Source organism: Anarrhichthys ocellatus, unplaced genomic scaffold, assembly GCF_004355925.1.
Source record: "Anarrhichthys ocellatus isolate YVR2014 unplaced genomic scaffold, GSC_Weel_1.0 scaffold20, whole genome shotgun sequence".
NCBI classification, from domain to species: Eukaryota; Metazoa; Chordata; class Actinopteri; order Perciformes; family Anarhichadidae; genus Anarrhichthys; species Anarrhichthys ocellatus.
Window position 1 is genome coordinate 1328870 of NW_022280050.1, and position 27856 is coordinate 1356725.

Sequence of the window (27856 nt, forward strand, 5' to 3'; positions counted from 1 at the left end):
TGGATATTGTGCACATTCTGCTTTCATTCAAACCAGGTGCTTTCAAGCTGCCAATTATAAGGATTAGGATAATTAGGTTCAAGCTTCAGTTATGTAAACAGTACATAATTGTGTGCAATATGATGCAGTCAACTAATAACTGGCAAACACCTATTCTTATTCAAAATGAATTGATTCATTCTAAAATATAGGCAAAAAATCAATTATTGGGCAGAACATGAACCAATCAATCGAACAGGCATGGGATATAAGGCAGTAATTCAATGACGCAATTTTTGGACAACAGACAAAGTGATTAAAACTGCATTCTAGCCAAGTTGTCGTCTACTGGCAGACTTCCTGAGCCAGTTTTTAATGGTAATGAATGCCCTTCTTCTTAGAACCCTGACTCATTCACGGACGTCATGGCCTGACTTCTTAATCAAGGTGAATTTTTCACTCAGCAGAAAAGCGAAAATCTACTTTCCTCCACAATACAGAGCCTTACGTATAGTTATTCACACCTACATTCGCTCTTCCTGCCCTTTATAGTGACACTGAACTACAACATATGTATGAGGGGTTCATACGAAGACTTTCACATGATAACAGTGCAACATGTTTCACTGGACAGCAGAGGCCTGATCAAAGAAAACGTGTACACTGCAGCGCTTCAGGAACGGCTACCGGAGCCCACCGCGGACAGTCTTCACATTACAATGTCCACTGGATGCGTCAGCAAAGCTTTCTTACTGCTCGCATGTCCTATCAAAGGAGTTTTACAACTCTGTATAGATATAGAAATTAAACTTATGTAAAATATCTTCTTTGATCCACTAATATTGTCTCACTGGGTCGTTGATAAGCTATTGTATGGGGTTCTCCTTCAATAGCGTAAAATCGCGTGTGTGTACGCGTGCAAGAAAGAGAAAGATACATCTTCATAAACCCCAAACCATCGAAGAAAGCTCAGCACACACGAAGTCACTCCTGTCATTGCTGATTACCTTGTAGAAGGGGAGGGGTCATTGGGCTCTAGCCCCACATCCACCCACCCAGCAAGCGGCAGGATTATTAGATAGCAGACAAATGAGATGGCAGACAATTCGATAAGGATTTTAGGGGCTCGGGGAGATGACAATATTCAAACTGGCAGGGGTGGGTGGGTGCGAGTGATGAAGGATTATACAGTCCTCTTTCTTTTACAACATGCATTTAGTCTGAGCACACCAAATTTACATATTCATTTGTTTGAGGAAGTGACTGACCTTTGAGGGTTAGTAGGTCTAATTCTACACAGAAAGCAATAAACGAGATCAAAACCTCTTCACAAACTTGTATTAGGCACAGTGAACATCTAATGGTGCAAATGTCCTATCACTGTGGAAAACTTTTGATAGTTATTCATCTAAATTGCCATATTTCAAAAAGCATATCTGCAGTAACCCGATGAGTCATAATGTTTTCCCTGTGAAAGAAATGGGGCCTCTATAGAGAAGCATCTCAGCACTGATTACCTCCGTTATGAGCTGACCGTTTATATAAAATGTCACAGGAAGGATCCAATAAAAGACGTGGGTTTAAGGGAAAACTTCAAAGGGAGAAAGGATGAAAAGATGACATAAAGAGGAAGGAGGTAAGTAGTGATAATTACAGATCCAGAAGTAAATTTGGAGATTGTGGAAGGCATAGTTTTGATTCCATACAGTCAGACCAGGCCCCATCAAAGGGTCTTATAATTATCAATTAAAGAGGACAGCAGGAGACGTGGGTCTGGCTGCCGGCTGACCGGCCACTGCAAGACCAGCAGCAAATACTCATAATGAAGTAAAACGATTTAGAGATGAATTGAATTGGTGACATCATCTTGGGAACTGGCCTTGTCATTTCCTCTGCAGGAGACATGACACAATTGCTCAAGGAATTCATGTCGGATAGCTCGAAAATACAGATGTTTACATTAGCTCAAATGCCTCTTTGTAGTGTGCAAAAGTGTCCAATGTTTCATGTATTGTAGTGTGTGTGTTTTGTTTGGACTGAGATTCTTCAAATTCTTTGTGACAACAGCATGACAGTCGAGGGGGGTGGCAGACACGAGACACTGACAGTTATCACAAAACAATTCCCTACACCATTTCCAGTGATTAGGAAGTTATTCTTGGGGAATTCTTCGGCGTGTTAGGGTGCTAATTGTCAGATATTCAGTCTAGATGGCAATATCACTGCCCGGCCTCTGACGGATGACTCATGATGCCTTTTTTCTCCTTTTATCTTGGAGCATGATTCACTGCTCTGCCACTGAGAGTTAGTGGTTCTGCTTCCTACCACACTGCATCACAAGACAGGTAGAACGCTACAGAAACAGGTTTTCAACACTTTTGATACAGAACATTATTCCTAACCTCTGCCTCCACATGTTTGTGTGGGCATGTGCATCACACACTGAAAAGGTCCAGCGGCTAGGTTATGAATGTAAAATATAAAATCTGTGGACTATCTGAATTAGGCATTTTTAAAAGGCATAGGGTGCAAAAATAATCCTTTGACATGCTGGAATCTGATGTTTTTAGCTCGCTACAGGCGATTTTTTAGCGTTTCAGCCCCTGGTTGCATATTGGGGCACTGAATGTTTTCCCCTCCTGTGGGCATGGCCTTACAGTATGACGCCTTTGGCTCTGTTTCTATGGCTGGCATGTTTACATTGGAAACAATAGAGACAACAGTCGCTGCCTGCCTCTTTCCGGAAGTACATTTAGGGTTTAAAACTACACGATTCCTCTGTTTAAAAGTCATTAAAATTTGAACAAGGTTTGATATAAATTCCTAAAAGATGTGGAAAGTTCTCAGACACTAATGACTTGAACCCTGAGACGCAGAGACAAACAGTTCTCTTGCTAACAACTTGCAGACAGTACATGGATTTAAAAAAACTCCTGCAGCCCATTATCCTTTAAGGCTCTGTTGCAATATGAAAGTGGCCTTGGTCGAGTTTGTGTTTAATGTGCTTTTTTACAGCGTTGATATTTTTCGTTGCGAGAAAGCTTTCTGTATCTCTTGTGATGGAAAGTTCCAGTGGAGAGAAATGATGCCCTGTGACTCAGCTGTCCTTGACTTGTAATTGCAATTGGGTTGCGTTTGGCAATCACATGTACTCATCAAAAGTAACACTTGAATTAACACTGTGACCCTGCATTTTCATGAACAGGAAGAATAAAGAAAACTTAATAAAATCTAAAATCTATCTGATGGTGGCTCACGCAGATGCAGCGGCTCAAGTGTTCTCAGTCATACAGCAGCATTTTTGATTACTGCTGGTCACGGAAAGTTACCAAACATAATTTTATTGTATGCCTACAATGACATTGTCTTAATCTTACTTACTACACCTCATTTGCTTTTTGATTGCACATTATATTCCATCACATTTAGTGGGAAAGCGGTCATATTCATTAAATGTCCTTGCCCGTGACTCAGGAGGTACAAGGTGGAAATCAACTTGCTGTTTCCCGAACGGCCAGCCAACTGGCCTTGATATTAAAAAGAGCGTCCTCTGATGTTGACCATGTGATGGTTTATGGCACATTTAGAGAGCCCTTTCTAGAACTAAGGCAGACACAATACAAAAGGTTTTCAATCTGTTTACACAGACTTTGCAAACCTGAACAATTGCAACCCCTGTCATGACACAGTAGTGCTCGTTTTACCACACACCAATAGCTTGCTATTATGCCCTGTGGACACAAATAGCGAGCTGTGCTTGTGTGCTCTGCATAAGTAAACAACTGCAGTGGCCAGACCCAGATTGAACAACCTGTTTCAGAGAATGCTGAGGGAGGATATTGAGATTATTTACTTTGACAACTGAGTCAACTCTGTGTACCTCCAGAAGGCCCAAATCTTTTCACAAGGAAGAAAAGAGGGAAGATGTTTCCAAAAACCAAGCATCAGCATCTAGAATCCATTATTTGCCATTAAAGTTTAATGGTGGAGTTTTACTGCAGCCCCTGTCCACAGCGGTACATAACTTTGCGTCGCCACCTACATGTATTGTAAGACTAACTATGGATACGTACCTTATACAACCCGACTTCAAAACACCCTATCTATCAGTTTAAAATATACCACCAGCTGTCTCCGTTGATGCCAGGTTCTAGCCATGTGAAAACTGCATTATGTGTCTTGAGGATTTGGGTGGCTGGCAACATGTCAAAGGAGATGGGTTCAGCTGCTTAATAACCACTGAGAAGTCAGCTCTGACAGCCTGCGGTGGTGTTATTGAGGGTGGCACATAAGGCAGAAGGGGTCGCCAGCTGAGACAGAAGAGAGAGCTTCAAGCCAGCAGATCCTCCTTCTCAGGTTTGTCAGACAGGGTGAAAAAGGATCAGAGGCAGGACAGAGGAGCCGGCCTTCTCCTGTCAACACTCTGCTTCCCTGTCTTCCAGACTCAACTGATTAAATGTGTCTTCCTGGTGGAAAAGCTCTGACTGATGCCGATGCTGCAGCTGAGAGATGGTTCGGCAGCCAGTATATGCTGGGTGGGTTGGGATGTGGGATGAGTAGGGGCCTTTCTAGGGCTTAGAAGGCACTGCCTAGTGGTATCAGGGATTTAGGAAAAGAGCTCTAAAAGTGATACATCTGTGAAATAAGAGACAACTCTTTCAGATCTCTGATTAGAGCTGTCAAGGTGCTGAAAATTACCGGATGCAGATTAAAGTATTATAGCTATTACTGTGTTTTTGGGCTCCTGTAGTTAGCGGGGTTTTGGGGAGCTTATCCCTCACTGCCTGTGTAAAATAGTATGTACTGACCTCAGACAGGCACAGCCATCTTTCACTGGAGCAAGGTGTGGAGTTTGTGTGCATGATGTGGTTGAGGGTGTACCTGTTTGTGTTCATTTGTTTTATCAAGGGGAATTGATGCTTACCTCTCTCTATTGAATTTAAGTGAATGGAGGACAGCCGGTCGCCTTTGACGGAGATTCCACAAGTGAAGTGTGTCATCTGCACAGGCTGTGACCAGCGCACCCTAAAGATAAAAAAAAGAGAGAAAATGTCAGTAATGAATCATTATGCGGACACCTTTAGAATAAATGCAGCCGAAGAGAATGCTTTATTCGTTCGGCTCGTGTGGCCGAGAGTGAAGAGTCAGGTAGAGCAGCAACGAGCACATACAAACACAGCGATGTAACAACCTGTTGTAGCAACCAGGTCGTCAAATGCCACCACTTTGTTCAGGCGCTAAAGGGGGCCTTGTGTTTCAGTGTCAGACTAAGAAACTAAAAAATAAGAAGTAAAGAGAAAATAAGTGATGAATAGTTGTTTATTTGGGGGGATTGTGATCTAAAAAGCCTTTTCCAGAAAACTGCCCACCCTGGGGTACCACTAGAATTACACTATGCTGAAAGGTGATTATGGAATCTTTGCCCAATGACACCAAAAATATACTGCCTACGCCAGCTTTAATTCTAATCACAGACTTTTTCAGATAACAGTTCCACTTGTCCACAGACAGAATGCACAGTGCTATAGTGGTTAGCATTGTTGCCTCACAGCGAGAGGAACCCAGATTCGAACCCTCTGACCAACATTTCTGTGTGGAGTTTGCATGTTCTCCACGTACGTTTTATCCGGGTTCCAAAGACATGCAGCTTAGGTTATCTGATGACATGTCTGTGTGACTGTTGCGAGCGTGAAGGGTTGATGTCTGTGTGTCAGCCCTGGGATAATCTGGCAACCTTTCCATATATAGGCGAGAAGAGAGATCGGCCCAATCCCTCCTGCGACTCCGATAAGCGGTTCCAGATAATGGATGGATGACTGTCCTGGTTCAGAGCAAAATCACACAGAATCATATAAAATTGGATGAGAATTGTGAGAGGGGACTTATTTTCAAATGATGTCAGCTGGTTTCCAAGTTCTGAGGATTGTAATTACAGTGAAATTCCCAGTGCGGCTTTCCTAATAGGGCATCACTGTAAAGACTGGGGCCCAGGGAGAATAAGCTTTAGATTACAAAGTTAATCGTGGGATTAAAGACTGTACAGTGCAAGGGAGGATAAAAACATTCTTCCCAGTGATTTCCATATCGGTGAACATGTTCTCCCCACTCCCTGAAACTCTCACTCTCTTTAGTAAAAATATTTGTTGAATCATATTTTTGTTATTATAAGGGAAAAAATGGTAAGAATAAAAAGACTGGAGATACACGGTACTATATAATAAATTGGGCATTTTGTATGTGCGTGTGTGGAAGCATTTTCACAATGTTTTTTCTTATAGAAAACACACAGATAGTCCTATGTCAGTATACAAACTAGCCATCAATGTGATTATTCTTGAGAGAAAAAAAACATTTATTACATTGATACAATAAAAGGTTTAAGTCCTGTCTAGTAAAAACGCTTGATCTGTGAATAAATCCTCCTTTTACCCCCATCCAAGTTCTCAATATAAATGAATGACCTTCACTTTTCAGTACCTCCTGTGACTCTCACGTCTCACTGAAATGATGCTTCTTCATTAAAGCCTAAAGTGAGCAATGAAACCTTGTTTATGAAACAAACATAAATAATCTTCCTAAATTAGGAAAGACAGATTAAATGAAGAACATAATTATTTGAGAATTTCGTCTACTGTCTCCTATTTTGTTTGACTCCTCTCTCACCACAGATATAAAAAAAGATTATGATTCTCTTTAGCCATATCAAATACGACTGATGGGGGATGCATTGATGATTACTTGGCATTTGGAAATTAGGAAATGAGAATGCCTGATACAGGCTTCGATGTTTTTTTTCTTTTGTTTTTGTTTTTCCATGTTAGATTCTAATAAATCTTTTTTATATTTGCGCCCCGATTAGTTTAAAACAGTCTTGTCCTAAACAATCCTAAAACGGCACCCTCAGGTAATTTGAACGATTAAAGTTTAATCTAATTTCACAGTCGAGGGATCATTTTGAATATTATTTCCTGTCACCTGAAGGAGTGAGAGGAGGTGGAGCAGCCGCTAATGAAAATTCATACCAGACGGAGAGGTAAGAGAACGGGAGAGGTGATAGCCGGGTCCACAACCCCATTATGGTATAATTATCTTGATGTCTCGATGGCAACACAGGCGAGACGTTCGAGTGCATTTACAGTACACAGCGTGGGTAAAAGGGCAATCTGCAGGGCCAAGAGGAAATAGCACAACAAAAACATCTAGAAGATTACTTTAGGTGCGTTTATGTGTATTATTGCTCCACAAAATGGAGGATTAGTAGTCTAGTCAATTCATAGTTTCCTTTATACATCTCTCCAATAAATATATAAAAAGATATGTATTTCAAGTTTTCTGAAGCTGAAAAAAAGGCAAATAGCAGCAGGTTTGAGTATCTGCCTGACAGCTTTCTAAACATATCACAGTCTTGTAAATCAATACCGCTTCAAAAAACATACCTGGACATTTTTATTTCAGGTATTAAAGTTAAGACAACTACACTTTGTGTTGGTTCACCAGCTGCTGTGAGCTAATTCAGTTCTCCAATCCCAGGTCATGTCAAAGGTTAATGGGGTGTGTGTCCGGCTGCCTGGATGTGTTGAACTCTGTTCCGTCTGTCCTCCGGCTATTCCTGTTGGTCCTCTCGAAGATCTTTCCCACTGAACATGAGACTCAACAACTTATAAGAATAGATCGTAAAACTGTTTTTTTTCTGAAAACAAATGCAGCAGGGGTGAGAACATTTGCAGTGTCTCTGTTTCGAGAATTTTCGTGGAAAAGTGAAGGGGCTTATTAAAAATATTCAACAACAAAGTTTTCCCTGTAGCTTAAACCATTAAATCAACATACCAGTTCAGAGGAATGGTTAGTTTGTCTGTTCCTTAAGTACACTCCCATCTCTGCTGTCTGTTGCTGTGTACCTCATTAATGCAGCAGATGGCAAAGTGCTTGGAAAATATAATTTTTGGACCCCTTCCCAGAGATTTCTGACATTACTGTCTTTAAGAGGCTCCAGCGTGTTCAGTTTTTTAAAGCTAGGAGAGAAGATATTGCTATCATATGAAAGACGACCTACGGCATCCATAGGTACCAACCACATCATGCTAGCTAGCTACGATGGGGACTAACATCATTACACATGAATGCAATTAGGCTGATTGAAGCCGTACACAATGTATGCAATTCCAAGACTGTTTAGGGACCCTAGTATGGGGCAACATTTAATACAGCATTTTAGATAAGGCAAAAATATCACTTTCACAAAAACATACTTTGCATAGTTTGTGCCCCAAACTGCATTGGATTAGCATAAAGTGAGCATTGGATTAGCATAAAGTGAGCATTGGATTAGCATAGAGTGAGCATGTCTGTAAAGGGGACACTCATGGGTACCCATTAAAACCTTTTTCAATATTGACAGTCTTTTTGAGTTTACAGAAAAAGACAAAAAAATGGGTCCATGTGGGTCTCAGGGTTAAAGCAGTAATACCTCACTAATAAAAGGACACTCTACAAACCAAGATGTTTTTAAGTAGAATCACTTATCTGATTATTTCTGGAGAGTTTTATATATTTTTTTAAGGACAAATATTTAACATCTTTAGAGTGCTCCTGCAGAACACTCCTTTAATCTAGCCCTCAGCATTGCACAACAATCCTCCTCACCTTTTCCTTCCCTCAGCATTCCCCCCCCCCCACTGCCCCACCCCCTCCACTATCTGACCTCATCTGACACCAACCCTCAGCAGCCCCCTCAAGACTCTTTAGATGTATTATTCATCGAGCAAAATAATGAATTCAGAATAGGTAAACAAACACATTAATTAGCCTCGTCATACCCTCCGCACAGCACACTGACAGAAAAATAAATCTCCTCATAAAATGGCAAGAGAGAGACATGGTATGAGATTATGACTGAATAATAAAACGATTGACAGCTAGAACTTTTGAACTGTGTGACTTCTGTGTGACTTCTGTGTGACTTCTGTGTGGCGGAGAGAATATACATATCCTCAACACATGCACAAGCTCATCATTCACAGGCTCCTGCAAGAGGCGGCCTCTTTAGTGAGCTCTTACATCGAACAGGAATATGTCACTACACTTCGGCGAATGTCAAGAGGCCGGTCTGAATATCTAAGTCAACCATTAGCAAGGCTGCCGACGACCCACACACTGAATCCAAGAGAGGGCATTGACTTACAGCACTGCGTTTAGTCACTGTGGAACAATGAGAAAAGCTGCAGAAGTCACTGTGATGTTCTGTTCTTTAATATAAGAGAAAGCAGCGGGGAGTGTGAATGTACACGTGTAGCACACAAACACTAAAACACACAAACATGCACGCACGCACACACGCACACACACTGTATGCAGAACCCCAAGCAATTAAGTCAAAAAATAAACATGAAAGGGCATAAATAAATTCGGAAATACCACAAGAACAAATGCACAGACAAAACTGTGTCAGTGGCACACAAACACACACAAACACACGCAAAACACACTGAGGCTATCAAACACACGTGTTTTATAAACCCACTAATTAAATAAGACACACTTGACCCCACATACTGATTCAGCACAAACCTACCTCTTACAAAAAGTATGTTCCGATACATTTAAACTACATTCTCAATTACATTACATTATATTTAGGCAACAACTCAACTTGGTTAGGTTTGGTAAAAACCAAGGCTGCCCTGATTATCATTTTTCGGGCTTCAAAATTGCAAGTATTCGAAGCTCCAGCCGGAACAGAGCGAGGGGAAAGATGATTCAACCTGGAGCCCACGAGGGACGTCTGTGACCGGAGGAGCACTTCTCTCAGTCAGCACCGAGTTGTGTCATTAAACCAGCACAATTCCTCTGTCACACACTCACAGGCTTTCCCAGCAATTGTTTTTTCGAACAAAATTGATTCACGATGAGTCCACGAGTGCTATTTTTAACGCCTCATGTAGACGGTGCACACAGGCCTGTCTGCACGCCAGCATCTCATTCCTCTGTGTGTGTGCAAGTGAAGACGTACCTCAAAGTCACGTCTGCAAGCCCCTCTCCCCCTAAAGCCGTGGCGTCTCTCTGGGCATTTTCTCCATTCTTGGCTGATGGACAGCATAGTGCTGCTTCACGTGTCTTTTTGTTTTATCAGAGGCAAAAAAAAAAATGATTCTATTATTCTACAGTCTAATTTTGTTTGTATTGTTATTCGTTATTGATACGAAGCATTTTCTAAAAGGTATGGTGTGTTTTATGCATGTCATAATGATAGAATATCCGTGTCCAGCCCAAGTAAAAACATCATGTTTTGGCATAAAATAGGTATTTTTGTGGCAGACGTAAATTAAAATGAAACAATGTTGACATTGGGTTTCACATCAGACACCTGGGTGAAAGTCCTGTTCATGTTTGACCCAACCATCTACCCCAACTTCCTCCCGATACGGACTTGATTAGAAAGCTATTTGTGAAACGTCAAAATAAGCTGTGTAGCATGCATGCTCACAACCAAATACACACTGTTAAGATACTCAACAACATTCAGGTGCTTAAACATATATTTAGACCCACACACATAAGTTAATACCTGTCACGCCAGCACACGCACACCCCTATTCAGCCCCATCCACCTCCATTTACCTCATACACATTGAGTGGGCCAATGAGTGATAGAGGAGTGGGCTGAAAGAGCCAGTGGGCTTGAAAAGAAATGGAGTGGGACATTGAGTGTGTCAGGAAGAGTGCGTAGATTACGACAGAATGAAGGAGAGACGAGAACTAAAAACACAAAGAGAGAGACAGCGTTGTGATCCTGCTCTTCAACTTACAACAAGGCCCTTTTTGTTACTCATACACCTACAGTATTTTGTTCCAAAACAAAATATGACAGTGAGAAAGCTGCTGTTAAAGGTCCTGAAATACTGACGCAGAGCACTGCCATGTGTCAACCCACACAGTACTGGTCTGTCAGTAGAAGAACAAGCAGTGAGGGAAAATGGTTTCACAAGGCAGAGAGGAAAACATTAAATGTCTTGAAAGTCACGATCATATGGTCATGATGCTTTAATATAAATGCCAGTATATAGCGGTTTCACTCCGGCTGTTCTCCTTCGACAGAAATGTGTTTGAGTACGGCACTAACCTGACCCGCCAGATGGGTTGTTACACAGAACCATCTGACGGATTTTCGCGTGATATGTGATACGTGATCGCACAAAGCCAGCTGCTGTGTATGGCAACATCCGCACTTCCACATGGAAAATATATTAGTTAAAAGCAATTTAGAAAACATTTCAGTTTCTCAAACTATTAAGTTTGACACATTGAGGGCACACTTCTCATAAACTGAAATGAAATCCATCCGAGTCAATCCATTGAATTGGAAAACAAACCCACCTACAGTCAGAAACAATACCAACAGTGTGAAATTGAATTCATCATTTCTGCAATCACAACATGACCAAAGGTAAGACTATCTTGTTTTTAGTAATCTTACCAATCACTCACATTATTTGATTTACTGACGATATATGGTGTGTATCAATTTTCTGTTAAATTCCTTAATTAATTACGTTAAAATTCGAACAGAGACCAGAAATAATTGTAACAATCTCAATTCAATATCATTTTTTTCAATTCAATGTGACATTATTGTCATGAAAGTGAAAAAAAAAATCTGCATGAACCAAGATACTCTAAATCAAACGGGCTAGCAACTAAGAGGAACGTCTCATCTGCCTTTTAATAGATGCTTCATATTTCAGAAATGAGGGGAAAAAAGGTCTTCAGTGATATTTTATCACGTCACACAAATCTTGTACTCCACTACTAAGTCAAGTAATTCAACTCCACTGTCAACCAGAAACTATAAAACAAAGACAAAACAGAAAAAAAGGTCATACTATTTCATTGGGTAACATGACTTCCAATAAACTGGTAAATTTAAAATCCCTCAAGAAGAAGGCATTCATGTGGACAGTGAGAAGACGTTGCTGATAACATGTGGCTATGACAGTTCAAAGTGTGACAAAAGCAGCTTTAAAACTCACAGCGCTACGAAAGCATTGTAATGGAAGTTTGGCGTACCTCATTGATGAGGAACTGTAGATGAAGAACAGCTGCTCCGCTGTCATGCTGACAGTAGCAGTCCACCCCGGGTCGTCCCAGTCTGATGACATCACAAAGTCAAGGAAGTGTATAGAAGTGTACTTAACACAACAAAAAGTGGAAGGCAAAAACAGTACATACTGGTATGTATGTGTTAGTGATTGTGGTGTACTGTAAGTATGAAAGACAACATCCACAATACACCACTGATGGATACAATAATATTACATGACCATTATTCTTTCCCTACAACCTGCTCTAACTGTGGTTGGACGATTATACAACTGACCTGGTATAAGTAGGCAGGTGGCGCAATGTCAAATATTTGGACTGAATTTTTAAAAAGTTACATTGTGATACTTGATAATTGCTGACACACACCCGTCACTGCCTCTCCTTCCACATCGGGGAAGTTAAGTTCATAGCAAAACATCTGTGCAAACACCATAGGTAATAAACTGGGAGCTGAGTTCATGAATAAGCCAAATAATGTTAACAGCTAAACAAATCATGTGGTAACGGACCAGATACTATTCTAATACCAGGCCTAATGTTGTTCAAATAATGAAAAAAATAGCAAAAATCATAGCTGGCTCATTAAACTTGGCAGAAACATAAACACAAAATGCTTAAGAGGGCAGAGAGGCTCCAATAGGTAGGGGGCAAGTAAGTACAGTTGGTAAAGTTAATTTACATATTATCTGTCTGATGTGCTTCACAAGACCAACAAATAACACACCAGTACAGTACAAACAGTACAACATCAGAAAAGACGTGACTGTGCAATATGTTTAACTCATACCATACCTCCTGCTTGGTTGTGCTATCCAGCGAACATTCCCCTAGGCTACTTTAAAAAATGTAAAAGAGTAGAGCCTGGAAGCCCTCACGAGGCGTGTATGTTGAAAAATAAAGGTTTTTTGCGATTGGTGGTTGGTAACATTGAGCAACTGGGCTTAAGTCTGTCCATACGCAGTATAAACAATATAAATAATAATCATACCCCACACATCGACAGTGATAGATCGGTCAATTTTATTATTGCACTTATTGAATTTATCCCGCAGTGTTTGTATTTTTCTTGCAGTTTTTGTACCTCCTTGGTAAGTGATTTCCCAGTTTGCAATTAACAAGGCATCCTAACATTATAGCCACGCTCAATAATACTGTATTTAATAATGTGGCTTGGTTAGAAAAGAGGTATGGTTACCAGAGGAAGTACAATCCCCCAAGCACATCCTTCAAAGCAGGTGGAAATCAGCATGAGGGGGATGAGCCAGTTGGATCTGGTACAGGAGCAGTTATTAAATCACCATGTACAGAATTCTAAATGTTGCCAACATTGCTCGAGGTACAGCACAGAACTACATATGACCAGTTCTGCAACGATTTAAATAACCCCGTTATGTCTCGCAATTCATTAGCATCTTTTTGTGAGTAAACCCAAACCCCCTTGTTTAGACATTTTAGTCTTGATGCTATGGCAGTCTGTAGTATGAACTAAAAGCAGTTAAATGGATATCATGGTATACGATTTGCAAATGCCACCTTTGTTGTTCTTGTAAAGCACATTACATCTTATTGAGTTAGAGAATATACACATGTTGTCCTTAAAAAGAGAAAAAAAAGTGTAAAATGTTTTTTTAGTTATTCAAGCTGTTGTATGACATGGCAATTATCTTGTGCTGTATTCAACAAACAGGGGGAAAGGCTTCTGCATTCTTCTACCCATGAAACTATAATTTCAATTTCTCAGCATTTCATGTAGTAGAAGGTTTTTATGTTACGTTTTAGGATTGCGTGTGCACTGACGTAGTAGTGGTCCAATACAAAACTTATGATGCGGTTACGTTGCCCTACCCTTGTTCCTCCAGGGATTTCTGTCCACCTCACTTGGCATCAATGGCTACCCACACCTTACAAACAGCTCAGGGCAATGGGGATTGTGTAACATTTATGAGCCACAATCAAAGATTTCTGTTCAGAAACATTTTTCAGTGAGAACACAATGTGTGTCATCACTTCATCATTTTATCTTATTAGAAATGTGTGTGAAATGATCATAATTAGCTAATTATCTCTTGAGTTATGGTTAAAAATGTGTTTTGTGAGGTCACAGTAACCTTTGTCCACCAAAAGCTATTATCAGTTCCTCTTTGAGTCCAGGTGGTCATTATGCCTTCCAGGTATTGATGAAATATCATGTCAACGCAAACACGTACAGACAACCCGAACACGGTCACGGTTGTCACCGGCCAAGAAGGCAAAACAAAAACGGTGATTTGTGTCAAATCTGTACAGATCATATCGTCAGTTAAATATATGTGCTACTCATTCATTTGAAAAGCATCGTTGCTCAATAAGAAACACATATGAAGCTTGGATTCCACACAAACACCACTAGCTGTGTTCAATAATGTTTCACCTCTTGCAGATATGATAGAGAACTCAATCAGAAAGCCAACAGATTGATAGTATGCAGACTGAGCACATCTCATTTCAGTTTCACAATGTACTCTGAAACCAACGAGACAGAAACATCCAGACAGTCTTGCTAGACTGACTTATCATATCTACAGCAAGCAGCAACAGCAGCAGCAGCAGCAGCAGCAGCCATGCACTGTGATACGGTGAATTGTTGAACCAGGCGACAGAGCTCAGGTGCACTGGGGAGGAAAGACTCCAGACAGCTCAGGCCCTGAGGCAAGAGTTCAATTTCAGTCTTGTTTAAAAAGAATTCTTAACTTTTGTAAAAGATAAAAAAAAATAATTTTATGGTTGCACTTTTGTTTCACTGAGGACTTGTTCCTGGTGCTCTGTATTACATGTCCAATAAGCACACTAAATATAATGCATGCAAACACAAATACATGGAGATCTAACACTGTATTTGGTTGTAGGTTCTATATCTACAATGTACTGCATATTATAACAATATCATTTTTATTATATCATAATTAATACGCAAAATCAGTTATTTGGATATCATGTATACTTTGTAATACATTCTTAAGAAAACTAATATATGTGGAGTTCATAAATATGTCTCAATTTATTTTTAATATTAGACTAGATTATTTATATTTTTATTTCATAAGGGCAAAGAGGTAAAATGTAAAGCCCAGTGCCACGCAGTTTGTTATTTCAGCAATTCATTTGAAAAAGGTTGCTGCCTGAGAATATCTTATGCAATTATCAGCACAATGGCTGTATTATTGTCAAAGCCAGCTTGATAGCCCCCTGGGTGGTTGTGTTAAATGCATTAAATACATGTGTGTGACTTCCTTATCAGACATTGCAAGCCACTAACGTTGTATTAGATATAAGGTCTGTCATGTACTGTATGCTGGAAAAAGAGATTTGTCAAGGGCTAATTTGTAAGTGTCACACTTTTAATTGCAGTGGAGCACATTTTCAGGTTAGCCATCAGGACACACGCATACACACACACACACACACACACACACACACACACGAATATTCTGCAGATTTCTTTTTCTTGTGTCAGTATCATGTGTTAGTTTGGGAATGCATACATATTTTGTCTGGTCCACCAACCGATACGGAAAAGAAATAGCACTAACATGCTTCACAGTGAAACGCAGGTGTGCTATAGTGATACACAACTGTTGTTCACATTTCAGCCAGTGGTGTTTCAATTCATTTTGAGATTAATTATTACGTTTCAACCAGACATCAAACAGGCATTTTCTAATTGATTTCCCTCCATGTCTCTGTCTGTCTCTTTTTCTCACTCCAACCCTAAATCAGTGGCGGGGGGGGGGTTGGAATCAAACACCAAATACTCAAGCTTACTTGGAGGAGAGAGGCCTTTTGTCCTGATATGCTCACATTGAGCATCACATAAAGAAAAATCATTTTTTGACCTGTGGCAATACACTGAGCACAAGCAACAGGCCTGTCCATTTAGTCAAGCAGTCTATCTGGGAGAGGTGGTGGAGAGGAGGACACTGAAGAAACTATTGTCCATATTGGGTAACCCGGACCACCCTCTCCACAACCTACTGCAGGGACAGAGGAGCACTTTCTCCAACAGACTCATCCAGCTCCGCTGTCACAAGGACAGATTCAGAAAAACATTCCTGCCCACTGCAATAAGACTTTATAATAAAACACCTCGGGCCAGATCATCGTCCTTCACATGACTACAACAATGCTACACGGTTGTTGCTTGTTGTTGGTGATCCTTGCTCTACTGTCCAGGTTGTTTAGTTACTAGTTAATACCACTCTATTCATGGTACATACTGTGCATTTCTATTTTTTATTCTATTTATCTTATTTTTTATTAATCTATTCCTTCAAATTCAATATCTGCTTTGTTATTTTATTGTACTGTATGTATTGTGCATTCCATAAGTTATATTTCACTCTGTAAATTGCTGCTGCTACAAACTAATTTGCCCCTGGGGATAAATAAAGTTTATATCTATCTATCTATCTATCTATATGTACAGTACTTCTCCCTTGAATACCCACACAGTGGGTTACTTCCAGTACGAACGGCTTGACTAAAAACAAGTCAGAAGTGGCTTACGAATGTATTACAAAGTGTCAGTTTTCACAATGTGAGTACAGGTTAGTTGCATCAGGGGCTTTAGAACCTTCCAAAGCCGAGGGTCTTCAAAAAAAAGCATGCGTATGTTGGCAATGAAAGGGGCGTTTTGCCACAGCCACAAGCAATCAAGCTTTAAACATTGAATTTAAACAGTTACCAGCATCAAAACGTCTGGTTGTTGCATTTTTGGTTGTAAAAATTTCATATACCAACTCAAGTTCTACACAATTCCAACAGGAGCACGGCTGTTTCAGAGCAACATGTGTTTCAGTTTAACGAGTGACTGGTTGCTCGTAGTAATGGACGAAATGGCATTTGTGATCTTTGGTGGTGGATGCCCGTGCATAGCTTGACAAGCTATTGGACTTCGCCGTACTTCCGTTGCCAAACTGCGTGCGCGCACTTCCGAACGTGTTAATAAATGTAGAAGAGACTATATACGACAAGCCTCTACTGGTGTAACTGTCTGCATGGACTGCAAACACTTTCACTTATGCCATCCAAATACTTGATGATGTGATGCTAAGTGATCACAAAAAAATTCATTGAACACTTTATTGGCCTGTAAAGCATGTATATTAGAGCAGACTTTTGTGGCAGGAATTTGGGTTTAGCAATAAGCGAACTACTCCGTTTAATCCATGAATCAACAAAATTGACATTTTTGTAAGGCCTGTTTGTTAATTTCATTAGAGACAAAGAGTGAAGACTTAAAAGTAATTCTGTGTTTTTAACTGCAGCTTGTTCTCCGGGGGAATGCATGCTTTAACATGGCGCAGCTATTCTTATGACTTGCCAATGGACGTTATGCAAATCAGCATATTTTTGTAGTTGGTGATGTTGGTGACGTTGATGACATTGATGGCGTTGATGAAATCGATGGTGTCAATTACGTCGCCGAATTGCCCCAGCCCTACTGTACAGTATGCTGTATTGTCTTGCTCTGGCCTGATTCTTATTCACGTTTTCATGGAAGGAAACACACTGGTTCTTTCTGGAAAGCTATGATCAGCAGATCAGCACTGTGGCCAGAGAACCTGGGAGGTAATCAATTGAAAGGAAATCTTAGAATCTGAGTCCAGCCAATCAAGGAAAAAGCACTGATGTGTGTGTGTGTGTGTGCGCGCGTGTGTGTGTGTGTGAGTCTGTTTGTCTGTGATTCAGGGGCCAACTCAAAATGGAATGGTTGGCGACAGACTCAAATCATCTCTCTGACAGTCTGGATCATTCTCTCCCTGACAGGCGAGTCTTTGTACACATCACATTTAAATTCACATCACACTGGGGACCGCATCACAACACAAAAGAAGCTGTCAAAAGCACAAAGCTGATGTGAAGGTGAAGTCGCCTACATTCATACAGGAGACAAAAACTATATTGCTGCTAACAATAAACAATGCCGAAATGAAAAAAAAACAACAAAAACTGACTGTTTCTGCTTTGAAAATCAATAAATGACAGACAATAAATGAATTTAATGTTGTGAAATTAAAATACATGTTGTTTGGCACACACACAGTTGGCAGCTGATGCAGTCAAACTAAATATCTTTAATAGAGTTGTAACATCGATAAAGCTTCTTAAGATCCAGATGTGTAGATATGGTGAGCGTTGTTCTTCTGCTTCACAGCTTGATTAACAGGGAAATCAGCATACATTAACATTTAACCAACAAATATCTCTTGTTACTTGAGACAGTTGGCTCAATGCTCTCATATATACTTTGCAGATCATTGTGTGTATGTGTGTGTGTGTTTTATTTTTGTCTTACGGTTATAACGACGAGCTACAATCAAACTAAAACAAAAGTGTTAAAGTGGGTTCGAGGCGGACTGAACCAAAATCATAGACACATTAAGGGCTGTTTTGAAAAATGCTCATTCATAAAACGTCTCTCGTGGGTTCAACACTTAACAACACCTAATACCTGTGAGAGTGACCAAGGATGTAAGGCACACATCTGCGTTATTAAAGTGTGATAAGGTTTGTTTGCACTTGCAGTGTTGCTGCTTTAAGAAAGAAACACTGGCATAGTTGAATTGCTAAAAGGGCTGAAACAACTGCAATTTTTAATAGCTTTTTACCAACTTACCCTGCTGTAGATGAACAACCAAATTAGTTTCAAGCATGAATCTAGTTTAACACAATAGGCTCCAATCAAAGCTATGTATTTATCTCAGCAGTGCAACACTAGAAACAATGGCAAATGTTTTTGTTTGTTGGTGATAGTCACAGGCAAAGATAACAGTGGAGGAGACGGGGAAGAGAAACTGATAATTGCATCGCTGTATGGCGGACTAAAATGACCCGTGCCTTAATAACTTACATTGACATTCAAGCAGAAATGCATTGGTGAAGAAAGGCCAATCAGCTACTTTCAGATGGCTCTCATCTACATGATGATTGATGAAGAAACAAAGCATGGAGAGCTTTGCACAATCTTCTACTTAAAGTATAGATCAGGCGTGAAGACAAAGCAAGAAACATCTGACTGCATCTCACACTCCTCATTCATCTGAAACTATTCTTTGTTCTCTGCTTCAATACCTCAGTATTCTTGTGCATCCTTTCACTGACTCTTGAAATGTTCTTCCTCTATCCTCTGAAGCATTTGATCTTGTTTGACTCCAACGTCACACTGAGTTCATTTTGGTATGCTTGTCTTTCCAGTCATGAATACCGGCTGCGTGTAAACATGTGCTTCCTTATTGCATCCGGAGGGTGTTTTTCCCAGTTGGTTTGGATTATATTTACACTCCTAACAAGCTGTGCTTGTTTTTCAGTGGTGAGCAGGCTTCAGACTAGAGCCTGTGTAGTTTACTCGACTATGAGCAGTAAATTCAGATTTTGGACACTTACGAATCATTCTTTTGCGTCATCACTGACAGGTGGTGTGTTGCAAAAAAAGCAATTTTAACATAATATTAAATGCCATGCTATGAACACTACCCCTTTTCCCACTGTGGCAATGTTTGAGGTACTATATAGTGTATACTGGCCTGCTCTTGGATTTGGAGAATTTGGTGATATTACATGTGAGCAAGCCAAGTTAAACTTACCATTGACATACCATTACATCTGGCAACAAGCTAGTTAGTCTTTATCATAAAAACCTTTTCTCTTGTAACTATCTTGCTTATGTTAGTATGTAACCTAAGCAGCCTAACAGGGTAATGTTAGAATGAAATAACAGTGCTTTATTTCCATGTATTATACGTCGATCATCAACTGGTGAGGCTGCTGACTGTTGTGCCTGGGGCATGTATCATAAGGCTCAGTCAAGTGCTATTTAAGAGGCCTTTAAGCAGTTCTCATGCTAAAATTATTCCGCTTGACATAATTGTGGGTGATATGACAAGTGTTGCACAATAGTCAGTCTCTCCCAGTCTCTTTTTCTTTCTCTACGCTTTACCTCGTTTTAGAATTAAAAAAAGAAGTAACAACATGCTGGCATAGTCTAGTGCTGTACATAGTTATTATTATTATCTGAAACTTTTATAGAGGTTTTTCAAATTATATCATCATATTAAAGAAGGATAGAAAAATGGGGAAAATATGATTTTGTGCTACTGTGGTTGTACAAATGTAATTTATGGTGCTGTTAGATTGCTGCTAGAACGCAGTGGAAATACTGTTTTTGAAAGGCTAAACACCAACGAAGCAGAATATTGCATTAGATAAAAGCATGTTTGGGATTTCAGAAATTATTACATTTATCTTTTTTCAATAGATTTTGACTTTTGGACGGAGAAACTTACAGAGACAGGGCAGACTGAGCGTAGCGTCGCTCACTGTATGTGTTGTCGGAGAAGCCAGTATTTCAAATTAGCATGTTTCCTTAATGTACGATGACATATCATGGTCATTTAATGATTTACTACAGTTTAAACCAAACAAAAAAGGAGAGCCAGAGAACATGAACAGAGTGATATGTAAGCTATGCGATAAACAAGTCGTGACTAAAGATGGGAACACCACAAAACTCTGCTCCCATCTTAGAAATCACCATCCAATAGAATATGCAAGTCCGTCACCAACTCTTTGGGATGATAATTTTGTATGCTGTTGTTTTTCTTAAAGCAATATTATCAGCCAAATGTACAGCGTATTTCCAGCTTTGGATACATGAATCTTTCCTTCTTAAATAATAAACTAATTCAGTTCTCATGAACTTTACTACACAAAACAGAAAACCAGCCACAGCTCTGCTCAGGCATATAAAAGATAAAAAAAAAAACATTGCTTAAGTGTGCCTAAGTGAATAAAAAACAACAACCCTTCTAACTGAATCAGATTAAATGAGTCAAAGACATGGCAGTGACATTGGACACATTAAGAAGAACATAGTAGAAACAGCAAGTAGAGACATATGTTAAGGTTGGGAAAGTGCTGATTCAGAATTAATCTTGAAACTGTAATCAGAGGCGAGGCTACCGAATACACATGATCAACAATGCTCCGTATTTGCGGCTGAACCATGTAGCCAGTCATGTGTAATCCGCAGTGTACGGTTTCCTTTCAATCCATGGCAACTGAATCACAGACTGTGACAGACTTCTCTGCAGTCACCTGGTATTTCCATCCTTCTCTGTCACCTACACAACACTTACGGTATAATGTATTTTATAAACAAAGTGGATGGAGGAGGGATATTTACGGGATCCATAGCAATATGGATGGTTTATGGTAAAAAAATCCCAACTGAAATTACAGCCACGACCATATGTTCCTACCAGATGATACTAATGTAAGTGAGGAGTGAGGGCAGGGTATATAAATACATATTGTGGGTTTTTTTCTTACATCAAAACACACCTTATGGATATGTGGTGTGAATCGAAGACTAGCAAAGTGTTTTCCGCCTTAACACCTTGATTAGTGTAATAACACGCGTAGCCTGTTGATGAACATTTCCCGTGTGCAGAGTGTTCGTGTTCGAGAGTGTAAGTGTGTGTCTTTTTTGTATATATCTGTTCCAAGTGTGTGCGTATCTATGTATTATATGTGCAACATGTATTTGAGTCACAGTTTCTCTCAGACTACGGTCTAATCTTTGTATTTCTGTCTGCTTTCCAAGTGCCTATACTGTAACCACCATGTCACGGAGGCATCAGATGACTGGGGTCTCACTTATTCATCATTCAACAACGGCACAACACATAAAATATTTCAATGCCCTGTATGTTTAATTTGGGCAGAGTTGTGGGCTGTGAGAGTCAGATTAAAAGTCTATGAATTTGGAAATGAAAGTTGGTTAAAGGCAGTTTAAGGCGTTTCCATCCACTTTCTCAGCCTATCAGCACTGCTCTGGTGGCCGCTTGTCACTACTTAGCCCAGGTGCCCTCACCTCAGCCCAAATTTGGATTTCCTGGCTCCAATATTGAAGCGGGAAACCCAAGTCCAGACAACAGAAACCCCCATTTCAAATGATTACAGATGTTGTGTTTTTCTACAAGGAGTGGCTTTATTATTCTTGGTTGGGTTGTTGTTCAAAGTGCTGACATTCAAATTGTATCTTTTCTAAAAGCCATGCAATTCCTCAAAAGTAAACCACAGTGATTTTCTCTTCAATTGATGCCAATGTGGGACCGTCTCAATCTAACTGACCTGCTATCCACTCATCTTTTCTCTATCTCCCCCAATCCATACTCACAATCGTTCCTTCATCCAGTATGAATCAAAATGACTCTTGTCTCGTCCATTAGGGTTTCCCTTTCCTCTCCCTGTCTTTAAGTGTGTGATGGGGGGTGTATAATAACTGTTTTGTGTGCGTTTAATAATGCTGGTGGAGCAGTGGGGACACAGCTGGACATTTCAATAAGTATAATCATCTCACAGCAGAGTGGATACATAACAAGGTGTGTGTATGTTTGTGTGACTGTGTCTATGTGTGTAATTGTGTGGCTGGCTGGCTTGGTGGCTGTTTGTGTTGGCACACACTGTATACAGCTCTGTACACTTGCTCTCAGATGTTTTCTTAGCGGCAGAGTTGATTGACAGATCCACCACAGTCTCATAAAACTTTGTGAAATTGCCTTTATCTCTTGCGTGCAGGTGATGGTGAAGACATGACTCATTAACCTGCTTGCTTACCTAATCTAGATAGAATAATAGAATGTACAAAAATACCTGCTCACACTGTATGTTGACATCTTATTTGGCATATGCAAAAACTGCGTACAATTTCTGATGTTGTTTATATTTTTTATATTTTTCCCAATTTTAGCAATGGAATGAAGACAGGGTGAAGTCATCCAATAAACTCTAAATTCCGGATTTCAGCCAAAAATATTATTTCACTTTTAGCTTACGACTATCTAATTAACCAGCTGAAATGATCACCTAGCTGTCTGGTTAATGTTATTTCCTTGTGTTTGTGTTAGTCAAACATTTTAGCTGATGGACTGTGGTGTTTCCAGCTGACTTGTTTTAACTGAAATCCATGTACAAGGGTCAATTATTCTTGCTTGTTACATACAGCAATAGGGCTGTACCTAATAATTCAAAGCTCCATTCACAATGTTGACATTTGAATTCTAAATCAACATTTGAATGCGGAGCAGCTGTTTTGTGTATTCACTGTGTATTCACCCAGTATTTCTGCACGTTATATTTGTGGAATTAGTTTCCAGCGGTTTCACTCGTGTGATCCCAACATTTCCAATAACTCCAAAGAGTTGTAAAGTTGTGCCGTACACAAAGGGAGGCACGCCATGCACCTGTATTAAAAGGGCGGTCTAGCAGCAATCTAAAGGCACCATACATTACATTTATTTAACCACAGAAAGAACAAAAAATGTCAATAAGACTACAGACATTCATTAAAAACATGATAGAAACTTTCAATCTTTACATGTGATTTTTTGGGAAATAAATAAATGTGTCACACCAAAAAGCCAAAACCCTGTGAATACATCTTGTAACACACACAGATGCTTCTTCTCACTGCTCTTTTCTGATGTGATAAGAGCAGAGGGAGAAGGCATCTGTCTTGCTCAAGCTCTCATAATTTAAATATATGTGCACGTAATTGACTGTTTCACATCATTGTGATTAAAATGCTGAAGCGCATCTGCTATCTACCATTATTATTATCCATTATCTCTCCCTGTCTCATCTAAAAACATTACTGGGGGACATTATTCATTTCATGACCTCCTATTCCACACGTCTGGCTAAAGTGGTGTATATTCATTTTTTTTATGAAATATGACTAATCACATTTGATTGACCATATAAAAATCTTTAACAAACTTTTATTGATTCTGTTTATTCTGTCATTATTTAAATCACAACATTGCAAATTAAAAGTCTGGCAACGTGAGAATAGCTTAGAATATAACACGACAGAGCTTTCAAACACAACCTCTGCACCTGGAGGCAAGTTTGTGGTGCTGTGTATTTCAGTCTTGCAACTGGGCATAATGTAAAAATGAAAATTTTTGAGCCTTTTTTTTGTCAAACATGCCTGATTTATAGTCCATTTCCCCCAAAATGTTTTCACTGCTGCACCTTTATGAACAACAGTAGCAGGCGTACAATCCATGGACACCAGACCTAGTACTGTGTATTGTGCTGGTTCTTACATGTATGGTTGTAGATGTTAAAGAAGTTCCAGTCACTTCTAAACTAAGATTGTGGCAGAGAGACTGATAGACAGGATGAGATAATAACCATTCTCATCATTAAGGAGGAGCAGGGTTCAAGCACTCTGTACTGGCGTCACCTTCACTGTCAAGTGTCCTTGAGACAAACAGAGACACCTTTTTGTTGTCCAAAGCATCCATCAGATGCCAGTGGTGTGGTATTGCATGAGCCACTGCTAAACAATGCCAAGAATGACTATTGTGTATAAGCAATTACACACACACACACACACGCACGCCTAGGCTGCACACAATTTCTACACACTTGGCTGCATCTTAACAAGCAGCTCAGTGAGTAATTAACCTGCAGACAACCTGCTTTGAGGCACCAGAAGCTGGAAACACGTCTGCCGTATAGAGACTCTAACGGGTCAAATGAAATGACTACAAATGCACCAGAAAGAGAGAGAGAGGGAGAATCCGTCCCCAAAATAACTGTAAAAAGTTGTACTTTTTTTTGACCTAAAGCTTCTATAAGGGAAATTTTAAGTAACTCGAAATGGTAGTAACAAAAGAAACACAGTGGCAGTGACAGTAGCTAATGCATGCTGATATGGTTGATGGTAGAAAAAGAGAAAATTATAAATTTGTTTTGAAATGTTTAGATATTTTGATTACATAAAGTTGTAATTATTGCAATTATCTTTGTCTGTTACATTTCGTTCTCTTTTTCGGGCTGATAGGAATTTAGGTTTAGGATTGCAGATTCTCATTTTGGGTAGTTTCTTTAGGATTGTGATTACATTTTTACATTAAGTACCTACGTATACCTGGCAATAAAGGATTGAAATACTGAACAAATTGTCTCCTCATATTCTTATCTATTTTGATATAATTTCCCTCTCCCATAGAACGGGGCACTGTAAAAGTGGTTAATACAAGGTCCTACTATGGCCAAGCCTGACAGGGTAAACGCACTCCCACTCTACATTCACACTCACAATCGCACACACACTCAAAGCTCAGATGCAGCAGCCAGCAGAAACCCAGGATCTCCAGTCGCTGTCTCTGGGTAAGGTGCAATTTGACAACAGGAGTTATCGATTCAGCTGCCTGCAGGCTTTTTATAGAACCATCATTATGACCCATAGCCCAGCCTGCCTCTTTGCCTGCCCCACTGCCTCCCCACATTGTGAGGTGAAAGAGAAACAGCAGTAAGAGAGGGTAAAGATAATGAGGGCGATAATAAACATAGTTAAATGCGGGGAAATGAGAAGAAAGACAGAAAGGGATGGAGGGGATTGGGAAGGAGAGATAAATGGTATAGGTCAAGGAAAACAAAACGGTGAAAGAAAGTTAATTAAAAAAAAGCATTGGAAAGGGGAAATATATTGTGGAAGAGCGTAAGACGGGTGTAGAGAAAAAGGAAGCTCAAATGTGCAAATATGGACCATTATTGTCTGTCGGCACAGAAAATGAAACAGGTGAGGGAAAGACAGAAGCAGGGATGTTAGGTGGAGCAAAAACAATAAACAACACAAAATATGCTGCTTATTACATGCTTGCATATATGTTGGCAGAAACTTTTGTGATGTGCTGAAGTATTACAAAGAGTTTAAGCAAGGTTTTAAAACATGGCGATAGGAAACACATCCTCAATCGCTCCTCTGACTTCGCTGTGCTGGAAAAAGCAGAACACATGCCTCAAATTATTCAAAACACAGTTTAGAGGCCTCTCGCTGCTACTTAATAATATATGAATATAAACCTGTATGTACAGGAACTAACATTAGCTGATGTGTCCGTGCAGATGTGCAAGGGGATGATACATGCGCATAATATTTCAGGAGCCACGCTGCCATGTCGTGAATGTCATATGTAGTTTGTTCATGGTGACATATATATGTTTATTTCTTTGAATGCACATGAGCCAATCAGAAACTTTGAAGTTGGGGTTTATATTTAGTGATGTGTGTCAATCATATAAAATGGGACACCTTATGTAAAATGTGTTATGTTTAACCCTTTAATCACTGTTTTGAAGTCAGGCTTCATGACTGCCTCAATTTGTTCAAAGGCTGTAAACCTCATCGTATATTTAGAACAATATCATTATAGTAATTATTTCAGATACCCTGGCAAATAGACTGTGAGCTGCTCCTGTCACACTTTCACCCCATCAAGTTCTCCTGAATTCCGCCCCTAATGCCTCCTTTTTCCGAAACAGCGGCTGGGTTCAGTAGTCAGTCTGGTTCTCTCCTCTAACACTGGATGGCCGGAGGCACACTGACTGAAACTAACTTACTAGCTAGCTAGCCAGCTACTGAAGTGAATCAACAAGGCGGGATAACGCCAGCTAGCTCAATTAATCAAATTTCCAGGCTTAGATCCTAGTCGCAATGCTGAACCATGATTGGAGATGGGTCCCAGCGCAAAAGGTGCCTGAGCCTGGAGCTCTGCAGTGGGACGCTTTTGAGCCCTGCTGGGGTTTCATCAATTATTACACTACCAACTGAGTTCTTGAGGCAAATTACTACCCAGGAAACTGCAGCGGACATGTTGATTTAATTTAAAATACGATCTGGTTATTAGAAAATGTGATAAACGTTTAAAAATTATGATGTGAGCAACAATTTGGGCTGCACGGTGGTGTGGCGGCTAGCACTGTCGCCACACAGCAAGAGTTCGATTCCCGGGCTGGGCGGGGCCTTCTGTTCTGAGTTTGCATGTTCTCCCTGTGCCAGCTGCTCCAGCGCCCCCGTAAACCTGAACAGGATAAGCGGTTAAAGATAAAGGATGGACTAGTCTTAGTTCCATTTAAACATCAGGGAAATTAGTCTTTAGGAACAACCCTGTTTAGCACTAAACCAACTTCTCCCCCTGAAGAAAAAGGTCAACAAGAAGACAATGTCAGACTGAATATGTCGAAATGACAAGTCAGTCTGATTACCAGGCTGCAAGAATGTGTTTCAGCGTGTGTGTGTGTGTGTGTGTGTGTGTGTGTGTGTGTGTGTGTGTTTCCAACAACTCTGCTCAAGGCTAAGGCTTAACCTGTAAAATGTCTGTGATCCATCCACAGTGGCACATATCCTGTTTTTATCACTCAATAAGAACTCTGCAGGTGCTCAAAAAGCTGCTGACAGGGTGAGCCGTAAAAAGCTCTCACAGAACAAACAGAGGCATGACCTCTTTGGTGGTGTTAGAACCTTGCTCTGTTGTTGCAGCGAATGAAGTCCCCTGACTGTACATGCGCTTGTATTGTAGAAATAATAAGTAGGCCTATATATGTATAGGCTACACTATATGACCAATGCAAGAAGTAAGTTAAGCTAAGGCTTATGGGAATGTCATTAGTTTATGGACTTTGGTTTATTTGGTTTATTTGGTCATAAACCAAAGTATTGACTACTTTGTTCATCTCGGAACCATTAACATCTGTACCAAATTTGATTACTAATCCATTTGGAACATGTTAAGATATTTAAATGGTGTATTGAAAACTTTGACCTGTGGTGGCGCAAGATGAATCGGGAAGGGATCAACAAAGTCAGTCCATTCTTTGAAAACCATGAATGTCTGCAATCCAATTCTAAAATTCCCGTTTAGATGCTGATCTCCACATTGTCCAA

At 40.0% G+C, this 27856-nt stretch overlaps 1 protein-coding gene across 10 annotated transcripts in view; it reads right to left on the reverse strand.

Annotated features, from left to right (window-relative positions):
• stxbp5l (syntaxin binding protein 5L) overlaps positions 1-27856 on the reverse strand; it is a 109092-nt gene that overhangs the window by 48911 nt on the left and 32325 nt on the right. For all 10 annotated transcript variants that reach the window (XM_031858567.1, XM_031858564.1, XM_031858566.1 and 7 more), the window contains exons 3-4: positions 12043-12124; positions 4904-5004 (exon numbers count right to left, since the gene is read on the reverse strand). In XM_031858567.1, the coding sequence (XP_031714427.1) occupies positions 4904-5004; positions 12043-12124 (183 nt within the window). The remainder of the gene's footprint in view (positions 1-4903; positions 5005-12042; positions 12125-27856) is intronic.